Genomic DNA, 11646 nt, shown 5'->3' on the forward strand with positions numbered 1-11646 from the left:
ATATGATCCTTATAAGTGATATGATGACTTATATTATCCATTACAAGTTCAATTGTCACATCTTTCTCTTGGAAAAGCTTTTCAAAATATTGCTTTTCCATTCCACACAACCCATTTTGATCCTTAATCTCTTACCCCTCGTCATCTATTAAGCAACCAACCTTATTCCTCCTTCCTCCTCTAGGGAGCAACTACATGAAAATAATGCGAGTTCTTATCACGTTCACGATACCAGTGGGTTTTTACACGTTGCAGCCAGTAGCAATCCTCCTAGATCAAGAGAGCTTCCATCTTCTTATGGCTTTCAACATATCTATGCCAAGCATTAAGATTTTGTTAGCCACGACTAAGCTCCATATCCCTTATACAAGCCTATATATCGTCCTTAAATCTTATCGTCTTTTGTCAATTCCAACCCTCCAGCCCCTAATACACAACCTTATTCTATTTGATAGGTTCATGCTACTCCTTCTCTACTAACTTTCTCTTGCCACCTTGTTTAGCCCCGGTTTGCTAAATCATGCATTTTCAAATTTAAAGTTCGTATGTCCCCTCCATCTATCATTCTCCGGGAACTTCAAAAAAATAGGTGAATGGTTCAATGTAGCTACGATAAGATTTGTTTAAGAACACAAAGGGAATATCGCCCTCTAATAATGGGAAACTAACACCCTATCAAGGTGCTTTTCCACATACCCATCTCCCTTATCACCCCTCACCCAAGTGAAAGGATAGCCATAAATAGGAAAATTCTCCAACTCACACTCCAGAATAGTTTCCCTAAAACCCCGAATAAGCCAACTAGGATAAACTGCTCCCTTACATTTATCCTTAATACTCGTGATATCATTGAAATCCCTGATAATACACTATGGCATAGATGTGTCATCCACCAAACTACGAATCATCGACCGGGCCTTCTTTCTTATGGTCCTCTTCGGAAAACCATAGTACCTTGTTAGCCTCCAACTATCCTCCCCCTCCTTAGTAACAACCATGTTAATAAAGTTTGTGGTATAGAACAAAACCTAGCAATCAAACAATTCTCTCCCAAAAAAGGCAATCCCACCACATCTTCCCTCATTCTTTACAACAAAACCACCATCATAGCCTATCATGCTACAAACTTCATTGGCCTTTCTTACATCATACCATGTTTCACACAAAAAGAGAATAATCAGTTTGTGCACCCGTACCAGGTCCTTTAAGGCTAGAATTGCTCTCCGATGACCTAACCTGTGACAATTCCAACTCAGAATACTCATATCTTCTAGTAGGCCTGGTTGCGACAGTCGCGTATTAAAAAATGAATATTCTCCCTCCTGTCTTGATTACTAGCCTCCATACTTCCCTTGCCCTTCACCATTGTAATGTCACATTCCATGTTCTTTGGTTCTTTCTTTCCTGCCTTCTTTTCTTCTCGCCTGGAGTTGACTCATTTGTTTCCTCGCTATCCTTCTCCTCACTTTTCTTACTCCCAATCGAAGATACTGGTTATTTAGCTGGCACTTTTGATTTTGATTTTGAATTAATGGGTAAATCAATAAAGGCATTTTATTCGGCTTCAATATTTACATTATCTTTGACATATGTCATTGAGATGTCCTTCCCTGATTTCTAGGGATTTGTTCCACCCTCTCTCAAATTTTCCCACCCCACCAAATCCACTACCTACCTCCAAAGGCCCATCCTTCCTTAGCCACCATTTACAACCAACATTGCCCTCTTTCCTTATTTCAACACGAAGCTTAAGCCCTCACTCATGAACTCCATTGTCCTCCTTCATTGAGAACCGCTTTTCACAAAATCTTTCTACCTACCCAAGATGACCACATAGATAACATAATTGACCCAACTTTTCATATTTTAATTGGATAATCCACCATGCCCCCCTCCCTCACTTAATCATCTTCTCCTTCAGTAGTGTTTTCCTAACATCAACAAGAACCCTAATACACATATAGTTCTTCCAAAAGGTTGTACTATTCTTCAAGTCTTACTCCAAGAAATATCCTACTTGTTTGCCAAGATTCCTTCCAACTTCTTCTATCATAAAGCCCATGGGCAAGCTATGAACCTACACCCAAAATGGCACATGGAACAAAGGGACTTCTCTTGAAGTCTCCCTCACCTTAATCCTTCCCAAAATAAGCGTATGGTTATCAAAGAACCATGGCCTTCCCTCCAGAATGTTGTTAAAATCAATTTTATGGAAAAAATGGAATAGAAATAGTCCAGATTTCACTTCCTTGATGCTAACCCCTTTCCTTGGCTGCCAAACCATCGTCATTCCCTCCTTCATAAACTGCACCTTGATCTGTTTATTCGTTAGAAATCACCCAACAAAGCATAGACTTGGGTTTGACTTCTCCCCACTCTTATCTTCAACACAGAAAACCAAACAACCCTCCTCCTCCTCTACGAATAAATTTTCCATAGCTAGCAACCAACTCACAAACCCCTCACTCCTTAAACCTCAGGACAAACACCACCCAAAAGTCATTGTATCACAAGAAAACATAAATCACAAGAAACCCTATACTCTCAAAGTGAGAGAAAAACCTAACATCTCAAAGTGAGAGAAAAAAATTTGTGAGTTTATTTTGTAACATAATGTGTTGAGAACATAATAAATTATTATTTTTTAGATACCATATAATAAATTATTTATGTTAGATTTCATCTTAAAACCAATTGATATTAAGTGAAGTTGTCTAACAGATATATAAGCTGCACTCCAAGGATTGAAACAGTCGATGTGAGACTTGGGTATTTCCCAATACACCCCCTTCACGTCCAGCACTGATTGGGCTTGGTGCGTGAACAACAAATGGTGGGTGTTTGTCACAGCGGAAGCGAGGATGAGGTCCCAGATCAGAGCCTGCTCTGATACCATGTTATATTTCATCTTAAAACCAATTGGTATTAAGTGAAGTTGTCCAACAGATAAGCTGCACTCCAAGAATTGAGGCAACCGATGTGAGACTTGAATATTTTCCAATAATTTATTTAACTCACAAGGATATGAAAGAATATGCTTACCATATATGTCAGTCCTTACCTACTGATTTGATTTATCGTTGATCTTTATTCTTTAACTACGTTTTTTTCTACTATGATTTTGGTGCTATGATAGCATTAGCAGCAACAAAGTGTAATTCGATCACGATACAGTATAAATAACTCATGATGTCATTGTGGCGCAGTTCTTAGTTCTTTATAACTTTAAGCTTAAATCTGAGAATTATAAATATTTACGAACGGAATTTAAATATTATAGTTTTGAAGTGAATAAATATATAATGTGAAAAAATAGGTGTATATTATAATGAATTTTAAAAATATATATTTCATAATTTTATTTTACTTTAAATGAACGACAAATACATCTTTTTTTTTACTTTATACTTTATTCGTTTTAAACTTATAAGTTGTCAATTATTTATTTACTAATAATTAATCGTATTTTTAATAAAATAAAAAATTATCATGAGTGATGAGACCGATAATTATTAGATATTTACCCATGCACCGCCGAACATATAATATTCATAAAATGTAATAGTAGCTCCCCTCAAATTGTCACTTTAAGCTTTCACCTCAAATATTTCTTACCTTTTCCTTTTTCGTCACCTACGTACATATCTTTTTGCTAGCACTGAAAAGAATGTAGGTTGGTTTCCTTCGTTATGACATTTCACAAAAGGGTTTGAAAACATATTATTCTAGCAATTTGTCTGTAATTATCATATCCTTCCAGCGTGTTACACCGTGTTAGCTTTTTCCTGACGATGGATTAATCAACCCATCATCCAACTCAAAGATTAAAAGCCCGATTCTAGCCAAATTAGATTTCTGGCAAATATCTACAAATATCGGTTTAACCATTGGGACTCGCAATTAATTTTTAAATTTTAGATAGGGCTAGTCACCATTTTCTATTGATCAATTATTGAGTGCTTTAACATGCTTCACTCAGAATAAGTATTCACAAATTATAACCATTTTTTTATACAAAAGAGTACGTTAACGTTGGGTAAATTTTCTATAAACATATATAGAAAAGCCAAAAAAAAATCAATATATCTTTATTCTATAGACTAAACCCAACTTATGTTTTGTTTGAATAAACTTCTTCATAACCATTTAATTGAAAAAAAAGAAGGATAAATTGCATTGAGTATATAATTGAGAAAAGAAATACAGGGTAAAACTATTTTCATAAACTAATATAAATATAACGTATTGATAAATAAGCTGAAAACAACTTATTATCATAAGTTATTTTCACAAGCTCTTTCAAAATCTTATGTAGTAATTTGTTTGCTTTGGGGAGAAAAGTGAAAGGAAAGAAAAATTAATATAAAGTAAAAAGATTTTTTAAGTTGTTTAGAAAGAGAGAAAATGAAAGGAAAAAAAGTTAAAACTTTTGGTCTTTTCTTATTTAGTTGTGTAGAAAGTGAAAAAGAATAAACAACTATGTAAAATGATATAAACACCCTTGACTAAGGAATAAGGTGTGACAATTAATCTTTGGGTAAAAAATATATTTTGAAGATTTTATATAGGAAATGATATATATTTATGTTTTTCTCTTATAATATAGAAAATATAAAAAAAATAAACTGAAAAAATTTTCTACTTATTATTTTTATTGCTACCTATCACTATTTATTAAATTTGAGACTTCATTCTCAAATAAAATTGTTTTTTTTAACTAAATGAAAGCTTGTAGGCAACATGACTAGTAAATTCTATTATTTTAATAGATTAATAAATTTGAGAACAAATCAAAATTATAAAATATTTCAATATTTTCAAAATATGAAAGCTTGATGAATGAGTGAATTAAAGATGTCATTTTGTGGAAATTTTTTCTTTCTACTTGAAAAATATTTCATTCTCTTCATCCATATCAGAACAGATTTTAGTCAGGATGGATCCACCCATATTTTTCATCCCTTTTCCTGCCTCTAAACAAAGATAATATTTTTGTCTTCTTTTCATTTCTCTCAATCTTTCCTTCTAAAATCTACAATACCAAACACAACATTATACAAGTCATAAGTCTAAATTAATAAATAGTAAATATGCTCTTTCAAATACACCCTTAGTATGTTTAGAGTTTCATTCACTTTAATTTTAAATATAGAAATTAAAAAAATTGAAAACATGTATGTTTTGTATTTTTATTTTCTATTAAAAATTTATTCAATTTCTTGTTGTTCATTCCAATTTAGGATATATATATATATATTACATGTATCTTATATGAAAAACAATTTCGTTTAAATCAAATAAGATTATTATAAATAAAAAAATTCCTTCTCCTTACTTTATCCTTATATTCATATCTAAATAAAAAGTTACAATTAGAAAACATAATATTTTTTTTAATATTGTAATGTTTTCTCTCTCTCAAAGTGAAAGAAAAGAAAACTAGAGATTAAAGCATGTCTTTACCAAAAAAAAAAAGATAAAACAGGTATTTTCCATTTGTTATGTGGGGCCTTTGCCTTTTGATTTTCAAAATGGCCTTTCAGTTCTTCTCTTGATATTCTTTGCCAGCCTTTTTTTTTTTTTTTTGCGTGTGTTTACATTATGGGGTTGTTGTCTTTCTGGTAATTCGTTAGTACGGCTGAGTCAGCAGAATGGTAGGGCCTCAACACCCACTAGAATCAGTTTGTTCTTTACATGTGTGGAATAACCTTCATTCCCTCACCCCACACTTCTCATGATTATAAAATGACCAACACAAACCACAAAATAAATTTTTAAAAAAATGACAAAAAACAAAGGCATAAAAAAAACTGCCAACAAAATGATTCCTAAAATGCTTGTAGTAATTTACATAGATTTCAACAATCATGATGGTATTTTTACACCAATTAATCGATGTTGTTGATCCTACTTGAGTTGCATTGTGTGTCTCTTAAAGGAGGAAGATGTCATTGTGAAAGGGACACACAGCACAAAGTCTATGAGACTAAATAGGAAATAATGAAAGTGACAGCCACAAAAAATGCAGAGTTGGAAGCTGAAAATGGTTGGCTTCTGCTTCTTGTGGAGTCCCCTGTGGCCAAATTGGCTATCCATGAAGTAGTAGCTACTGCTGCTTGCTCCACCGATGATCCTGGCCCCGATTCCATTAATGACTTCAAACTGCAGAAATCCCACAAATTTCATAAATAAATGGGGGAAATAAACAATATTTCCACATGAAAATTCTTTATAGAACTCGGAATATGTAAAAAAAAAAAATCACTTAAAACCATATTTCTACATCCCTAAAAAAAACAATATTTCTAAACATCTCAACATTCTTACATTTAAATTTCTACATCTTTTTTTTACATTATTTTTTGAAAACTGAAGAAGAGATAAAATGACATCCCTGGTTTAAAAACTAGATCCTGTTTTTATTTTCTATTTTTACAAATAACTATGAAGTATGTTAGTATTTTAATTTGTGCATTGTAACAGATAAAAGAATATTTGTATAACTATATATAAAATTAGATAATGAAAAATTTATTTCTCAAAACACATTCTCACACACCTTTTCCCGGTCATTTTGTAACGGGGGAGTATACAAATTTACATGTAAGAATATTTTTTTTTTTTTGAATTTTTTCACGAAACAACTGATTTTATGAGGTATGAGTACTTATCCCCACGTTTACTTATGCATCAATCATTCTTGACTTTTTTAAAAAATAGACTTTATCAGGAAGTTCTTTGCTGCTTTTGACGTATTTATTCACCCTCAGAAGGAAGGGATATAGAAACAAATATATTGGGAAAAAAAAGACAGAAATAAAAGAATTAATAAAAAAATGGATTTAAAAAATGAGACACTAAAAATAATGAGAGGAAGAACGCTAACAATACACCTCTTAATGCATCTTTTTAAACATATTTTATTAATGATTATTAAAAATTATAAAATTAGGAGATCGAGAGACTTATTTAATAAGGTATGAGATTCATACTTTTTTAAAAAAAATTAAATAAATTTTAATAAAAAAAAAAAGAAATGTTGAATTTAAAAGAGGGCGTCCAAAGTCTGTTGTTACTTGCCAGCATATTTGTATAAAATTAGGATCACGAAGATTGCCGTGAGGGTAAGCAAGTGCAAAAGCACTCTCAAAACATTGAAGGGCTGAAATTCTTTATAGTTTTTACCTTGGAGAAGAAGAGGGACAAAATGTGACAGTGTAATCAGCAGCGGTGCACGTAAAAGTGCTCGTAGCATCATCATACGCATAGCTATAAGATTTTGGGCACGCAGCCTTGAAAATCTGCGAGTACATCGACGGCGCGCACGCCGCCGGTGAATTAAACGCGTCGCTGCAGCAAAACTCCGGCTTCCCGAACGCGCGGCACGCGCTCTGGCACGCGTCGCCGCCGTCCACCCTCAGCTCCTCCGGGCACCGCCGGTTCAGGTCGGCGCCGCACCCAGTGGCGGCGCAGGAGCCGGAGCCGCCGCTGGCGTCCACCATCATCGGGAGGTTGTAGCCGTCGACGAGACTCACGTCGTAGTAGTCCGGGGCACCCTCGCCGAGCGTGAACTCGGCGAGGGTGGCCGGCGGCGTGGCTCCGGCGCCGTTGCAGTTAACCTGGCCGGACCCGCAGTCGCCGGTGGCGCACGTGGCGTGGCCGGAGTCGTCGAATTCGCAGCCGGTTCGGCCCCAGAACCTCCCCGACCAACCCGGCGGCGCGTCGAAGCTACGCGTGCTTCCTCTCTTGAGCTCGAAACCGGTTGTTCCGATGTCCGGTTTTCCTAGAACGCCTGGCCACACTGTGTGGTCGCACTTGTTCACGAATGTGAATGTTGTGGCTGTAACTCTCACCCCTGCATGCCACAAACGTTGCAAAACATAGCAACCTTAGTCAGAGGGTTTGTTCTGTCTATTATTCATCAAATAATGCATAAGATAAAAAATGATTCTGTATCTCAAGTATTATTTATTCTGTGTCGCTTTTTTTTGTTGTTGTTATATTTGTAATTGAGTGTACATCAAAGGGACTCTTAATCTCGTACTTTTTATTCAGACTCCTCACTGTTAAACCGACCTTAATAGTTCTATTAGAGGGTTACTTGTCTTTGTGTAAGAATGTATTTTAGGGAATTAATTTCCAGAAATAATAATTTATTTTTCAAAAACTGTAATAAAATATAATTTTCGACTTAATAATAAGAATTTACTTAATTTTGCAAAAGATTGTAAAAAAGGAAAAAGAAAAAGAAAAACTAAACCTAGCATTTACTTAATTTGAGAATGGCAAGAAATGGTGTTTGAGTTTGTGTTTTTGTATGTGTACCTCTGAAAGCGAGGATGAGTAGGAAAATGAAGAATCGTTGAGAAGAATGTCCATGATACGGAGACATAGTTGGATTTGGCGTTTGTTTCAGTTGAAAGGTTTAATTATTGCTCAACTACACGATCTCTTTTTTCTTTGGGTGAATTTGCGAACTTGAGTAGATAGAACAAAGTGGGTAGATTGGCAATGCTAGAAATTAAAAGTCAAAGAATGTGTGAGTGAAGAATTGTTATGATCACTCTCTTTGTGATGAAAGGGCTAAGAAGGTGGTGAGGGGGAATCTAAATGCTAGCTCATGCTTCCATATATATAAGCGCCACACACACACTTGTGACCTAACCCAAAAAAAAGTATAAAAATACACACACACTTGTGAGATGAATGAGAGAAAAGGGTGACGTGAAGTTTCCATCTCACCTACCCATGATTTGTGTTTAATTTTTTTTTTTTATTCATTGGATCGTTTTTTTCTTAATTATTTGTATCATGCAAAAAGTAAAATAAATTAACTTTTTCTTATAAAGCAAAACCAGTTTATCACTTCAATTTGTGAAAATGTTAAGTGATATTAAAATTTAAATATATAAATTAATTTTAATTTATGAAAAATATATAATTTATTTTACTTTTTATATTTTTTTATAAATATTTATAAAGAAATTTATCCAAATATTTCTTTACTTAACGGATCAATGCTGTGAGAAAAAATCAGTAAAAATGAATTCTGAGAAAAAAAAATATATAAAAGAAGTCAAACCGTTGGCGTTAGTTAAATATCTGATGAATCTAAAATGAGTTTTTCTGTTTTTCCTGTTGCAATTGGATGAGGTTCCAAAATGCTGGTAGTTCTTGAAGTGACGTGTACACGATTTTCCCATATGTTTTCCCATATGTTAGGTATTGGAACAAGCTATACATGTAATTTTCGGAATTATCCTCCCTTCAACATCGCGCATCAAAGTCGCCATGGACAGTGGGGGATGTACATGAGTGAGAATGAAGACAATTGTTCTCAAAAAGTTTAATTTCTTACTTAAAGCATATTATAATAATTGTTTTTTGTCCCATGAACAGAAAAATTATGTGTTGCCCCTCATAAAGCATTTTTTTTTAAAGAATATAGGAAGTTATAATATTGTTTATTATGAGATTATGTATTTTATATAAAAGTATAATTTTTTATGAGACAAACATCGTATAACAATGAAGTCCACCCTTCAAGGCAAAGAAAGTGGCACGTGCCAAAACCCATTAGGGAGACACCAGTCTTGATCCCCAAAGTGTTGCCACGGGTTTCCAACATTGGTTTCAACATTCATCATTCCAGAATGAGACGTTGTGCTTCAAGAGACCAGTCTTGGACTTTTTTCACTTCAGTATTGAACACTGCTTCTGGCGTCTTCAATGCTCAAACTAATTATGACAATTTTACTATTTTCTATAAATACATTATTTTTATTTTTATTTTTATTTTGATAAAAATATTCTAAATTATTTGAAATTTAATTAAATATTTTTAAAAATATTTATTTGTGGGTGAATGATAACTTAGTAAATAAAAAATATTTTGACATATATTTTAATTAAAAATATATTTTGAATTAAAAATATATTTTGAAATTTCATAATAAATATTCTTTGGTGGTAATAAGTTAAATTAGCTTAATCGTATATTTTAACGTAAGAGAGGAGGAAAATATAAAATTGCATCTCTAATGGAAGGAAAATGTAATGTATTCTGCAATTTAACATAAGAAGGAAAGGTTGTGTAATACTTGTGATCAAGGGAGGAAAGTGTAATTTACTTTAACGGCATTAAATTAAATAAACTAAATTGTATATTTGAACATAAGAGAAAAAGACAGTATAATGTTTGTATCTCTCAAGAAAAAAAATTGTAAATTACTCTGAAAATAAAGAGAAACAAAGGAAATCCATATGAAAATAATATTTAAAATAATAAAGGGTTCAAAATAAAATCTATATAATCCTTATCTATTCTTCCAAGATTTTACTCTTTTCTTTAGTATTTATGCATATAAATTCATTAAATATGAATTTAACAATATTATAACACGTCATCTATGCAGAACATATTCAATCAAATAGATTAAAATTCTGATTTCTAATCTTGCATGGTTTCTCTCTGGTTTTAACAATGTTAGATGAATTTGTTATTTTGTGTATTTGAAAAGTTCTATAACACATTAATTAAGTAATTGTTCTAATCTAAAACTCATTTAGAATTAAGAAACAAACTGATTAAATTAAATGATATTATGAAAGTATGATTAAATTGAGTTCATTAAATTTGAGCTGGAGAGTGTAGACATTCCTTTTCTTTGGCTTTTCGTGTGTATATATATATATATATATATATATATATATATATATATATATATATATAAAGGAATAATAGAGATATTACGAATCAATTGGATATCGATAGAGTGGACAAAAGATGTGCTATTTCTTTCACACACTATATTTCTTAAAAGTATTTTTCTTTTAAATAACATGAAAATCCACTTTTTTTTCTTTTTTTTTTCCTTTTTGAATCAATTAAACTTCACTTTCCTTTTTAACAAAAAACATATAACAAATATTTATTCGTTTGGTATAGAAAAGAAATTAAAGAATGTCATGAAAGGGGAAAAAAGCTTTAATTGAATGAGAAATATTATGAAAACTCAGTACTGTGGTGTTAACATATAATTGGAAGGGCGGCATATAAACACTACACGTGTCGACCAAAACATTTTCTTGTGTTGTATCCATGCAAAATAAAGTTCGTCTACGTGTCCGTTTGATGATTCCATCCTCTTGACCTTACCTTGGAGAAGACGAAAAACAATAGATATTATAGCAATTCACGTGTGGTGCCAAGGCTGCTTAGGCGACATAATTTGATTTTAAACTAGGAACGGAAACTAACCTCCCCACGTATATGTCAGCATGTTTAATTGTTTGTTTTTTATCCACACGTTCAAAGTAATATGTTTAATACTAGTCATCATCAACAACCAAAACCATGTTAATGAATTTCCTTGAACGAATAGGGATGGAAGCTCGTAATGTGGGGTTTGACTTTCATTTTTTTTTTTATTGTTCGATGTGTTTTCCTCTATAAAAAAATGTTAACAAAATGATGGTAAAAAGAAAAATTATTTCTTCCTTAATGTTTGGACATTTAAGATTGAAATCTCTATAATATAAATTTCATTTGCTTTTTTCCTATTTTAGAAAAGGATTTCTCGTAATGGACACGATATAATTCAAAGCACTCAAGTGAAGTGTATTGTTAATTTGTCGTTGTAGGTC

General features: G+C 32.6%; 1 protein-coding gene across 1 annotated transcript; it reads right to left on the minus strand.

Annotated features, from left to right (window-relative positions):
* Positions 1-5822: 5822 nt before the first annotated feature.
* LOC114390243 (thaumatin-like protein 1) lies at positions 5823-8619 on the minus strand. Its single transcript, XM_028350949.1, has 3 exons — positions 8326-8619; positions 7186-7855; positions 5823-6162 (listed from the first exon to the last, which is right to left on the minus strand). Exons 1-3 carry the CDS (start codon positions 8390-8392, stop codon positions 5979-5981), a joined length of 921 nt encoding a protein of 306 aa, XP_028206750.1. The 5' UTR covers positions 8393-8619; the 3' UTR covers positions 5823-5978.
* Between the last annotated feature and the right edge of the window lie 3027 nt (positions 8620-11646).

Source organism: Glycine soja, chromosome 16, assembly GCF_004193775.1.
Source record: "Glycine soja cultivar W05 chromosome 16, ASM419377v2, whole genome shotgun sequence".
Classification (NCBI taxonomy): Eukaryota; Viridiplantae; Streptophyta; class Magnoliopsida; order Fabales; family Fabaceae; genus Glycine; species Glycine soja.